Below are 2,969 nucleotides of genomic sequence, written 5' to 3' on the forward strand. Positions count from 1 at the left end.
ACACACACACACACATATATATATATATATATATATATATATATATATATATATATATAAATATATATTAATTCTTTTCATATTATGGCAAATTCAAAAAAAAAAAAAAAACCAAAGTTTGAGCTCGTAAGCATTAAGTAAACATTTGAAGTATATGAAATGTTTTTTTAGTAAAAATAGGAATAAATAAACAAAAATCAATAATAATGTATTTTGATCATATTATATAAGTACTTTTTAAATTTCATTCGACAAATATACAACTAAAAAGAAAATAGATTTCATTACCCATATTCTTTATTTTGTGTCCATCGATATATTTTCCATAAAATAAAATTTTGCCATGTTTTTCAACATGCCAATAGAGAATTTTAAAACATATCGTTTTTAATAAAAAAAATACATTAGTTAGAATATATTATATTAATAGTACATACATGTGTTTTTTTTCTTTTTGAAAGAAACTTCATGCAAGGGCCGGTAGGCCAGTTAAATAGTGTTAAAGAATAAACTAACAAAGGGAAAATTTTATATTTAAAGGCATCTGCTCGGCATATTCATCCACCGCTCATTTCTTTCCGATCAAAATCTATACCAATTAGCAAGAACTTTTTGCTTATCCGGCCATCAAAAACCATGGCAAATGTTTCAGAATTTGTCCCGAGGTAATCTTATTTCTTTTATAATAAAAACATAATATATATATATATATATATATATATATATATATATATATATATATATATCATTATTATAATTACAATAATAATAATAATAATTAATATTATTATTATTAGTTACTACTACTTTGGTTGTTATACATAATACATACACATTCATATAAATAATAAATAGACATACATAAATAAATATGAATAATGCGTGCAAAATTTAGTACCCCCTAAACAGTTAGTAATTGATATTTCTGCAAAAATTACTTAGATGTTGCATGACATTCAATAATATTTGGAAAGATGATACATACAGTCCCTCTACGGCAAGTTTTTATATTAAAAACTGTTCTTAATTAAATATAAAATCTTGTTTGCGAAATTTCAATTTAAAACGGTTCCAAAATTTTAAGCTCATATGATTTTGATCGGTTTTATTCAAGGAATGTTAAAATAATGCTCGCAAGTCACAGGTGATTATTTCTAGTTTTTTTCTCGAATTCTGATAAGACCACCATCAAAATGTATATTCATCACAAATTACAAACTTATTAGTGAGATTCTTCGCAAAGCAATTAATCTTAATTAAAAAATTAACAAATTAACCCAAAATTTATAAAATTTATAAAAGATAGAACTTCGTTCTTATATAAAGATCTTTACATTTTACAATAAAAATAATGTAGAATAAAGTTCGATCGGTTTTCTAAATCTTTTTTAAGTTTAAAAGTAAAATAAGAATACGAGTAGAATCATTCAACTACTTTCATGGTAAGCAATTCACTATGAGAACGATTTTATTATCAACACTCATATAAACTTAGATCTAACGTTTGTTTAGATGGTTCTCAAGATATAATGGTCGACGCAAGGATGATAAAAACTACGCTTTTCATGAGATAGAATTTCGATGTAGTACTCATATATCTGGATGCTTCATTTATATTTTTCTTTTCACAATTTAAAGAAATTAAACTAAGATTCTAAGTAATCCATGAACTTCATTCTTGTAACGCTGTTTAATTTTTCTTTAGGTTGTCAATGAAAGTAGCAGTTGTCACTGGTGGAGCTCAAGGAATCGGTGAGGCAACGGCAAAACTATTCATAAAACATGGAGCCAAAGTCGTGATTGCTGATATCCAAGACGACTTAGGTCAAGAAGTTTGTAAAGATATTGGTCTTGAAAACGCTTTGTTTGTCCATTGTAACGTGACTGTTGAATCAGATGTTGAAAATGTCATCAACATCACACTTGCCAAATATGGTAGGTTGGACATAATGGTCAACAATGCAGCCATTGTAGATGATGGAAAGCTCAGTATTCTCGATAATGATATGTTAGATTTTGAAAGGGTTATGAAAGTCAACGTTACTGGCGTGTTCCTAGGAACAAAGCACGCAGCTCGAGCCATGATTTCAGCTCGGAGAGGCAGCATTATTAATTTGGGAAGTGTGTCGGGGAGCGTTGGAGGAATCGTATCTCATGCTTATTCGACTTCAAAACATGCGCTTGTGGGTCTCACTAAGAATACAGCTGCCGAGCTTGGCCAATATGGGATTCGTGTTAATTGCTTATCACCTCATTTTATCCCTTCACCTATTGCCATAAATTATGTAAAAGATTACCCTGATAAATACTCAAAAGTTTATTCGAACCTCAAAGGGATCTCGCTGAGTATAGAAGATGTTGCAGAAGCTGCTCTTTTTCTAGCGAGCGATGAGGCCAAGTATATGAGCGGGCATAATCTAGTACTTGATGGAGGGTTTACTGTTATTAATCCAGCTTTTGGTCTATTTGCTCGAGCTTCCCCTACCGAGTAACCTTGATATCTGCAGTTTGTAGACTTGTTCTATTTTGATTTGGTTAAAATTAAGTCATGTGTGTGTTAACTGTAGCGCTTCTAGTATTATAGCGCAATCCTCACTAATTCCCTATCGAAATGCTCTAAATAAATGTAGCATCTTTGTATAGTAAGTTCTCCATGGAGATTAATGTTCTTTCTGTCGCTAGGGTGTAGTTTTTCAATGTCTAAGGATTTCGGGTCTTTTTTTTTTTTTTTTTAATATTTTTTAATTTGTATTTTATGACACATGTTTTGTTATGTCCTATATAATTACATGTTCAACGAATACTTTTAATTTATTTAAAGATAGCTTTTTCATCTTAGTATTTATTTGATACCCATTCAAAACAATAATTTATATTGAAACAAAAAATGCAAAATTCAATCTTAATTAAGTAAAAATAAGATGCAAATCATAACTATACGTATGTTTGATTCTAGCAGAACCAAGGTC

At 29.1% G+C, this 2,969-nt stretch overlaps 1 protein-coding gene across 1 annotated transcript; it reads left to right on the top strand.

Annotated features, from left to right (window-relative positions):
• Nucleotides 1-533: 533 nt before the first annotated feature.
• On the top strand, nucleotides 534-2,704 carry LOC145101980 (secoisolariciresinol dehydrogenase-like). Its single transcript, XM_079039287.1, has 2 exons — nucleotides 534-665; nucleotides 1,706-2,704. The coding sequence occupies exons 1-2, from the start codon at nucleotides 637-639 to the stop codon at nucleotides 2,490-2,492; spliced, it is 816 nt and encodes a 271-aa protein (XP_078895413.1). The 5' UTR covers nucleotides 534-636; the 3' UTR covers nucleotides 2,493-2,704.
• The last annotated feature ends 265 nt before the right edge of the window (nucleotides 2,705-2,969 follow it).

This window comes from Lactuca serriola, chromosome 4 (assembly GCF_051521515.1).
Source record: "Lactuca serriola cultivar US96UC23 chromosome 4, Lser_US96UC23_V15, whole genome shotgun sequence".
NCBI classification, from domain to species: domain Eukaryota; kingdom Viridiplantae; phylum Streptophyta; class Magnoliopsida; order Asterales; family Asteraceae; genus Lactuca; species Lactuca serriola.

Excerpts from the sequence above, each read along its gene's own strand:
- LOC145101980 (XM_079039287.1), top strand. The coding sequence starts at position 637 with ATGGCAAATGTTTCAGAATTTGTCCCGAG. Across the intron at positions 666-1,705 it reads GTTTCAGAATTTGTCCCGAG|GTTGTCAATGAAAGTAGCAG; the intron begins GTAATCTTATTT and ends ATTTTTCTTTAG.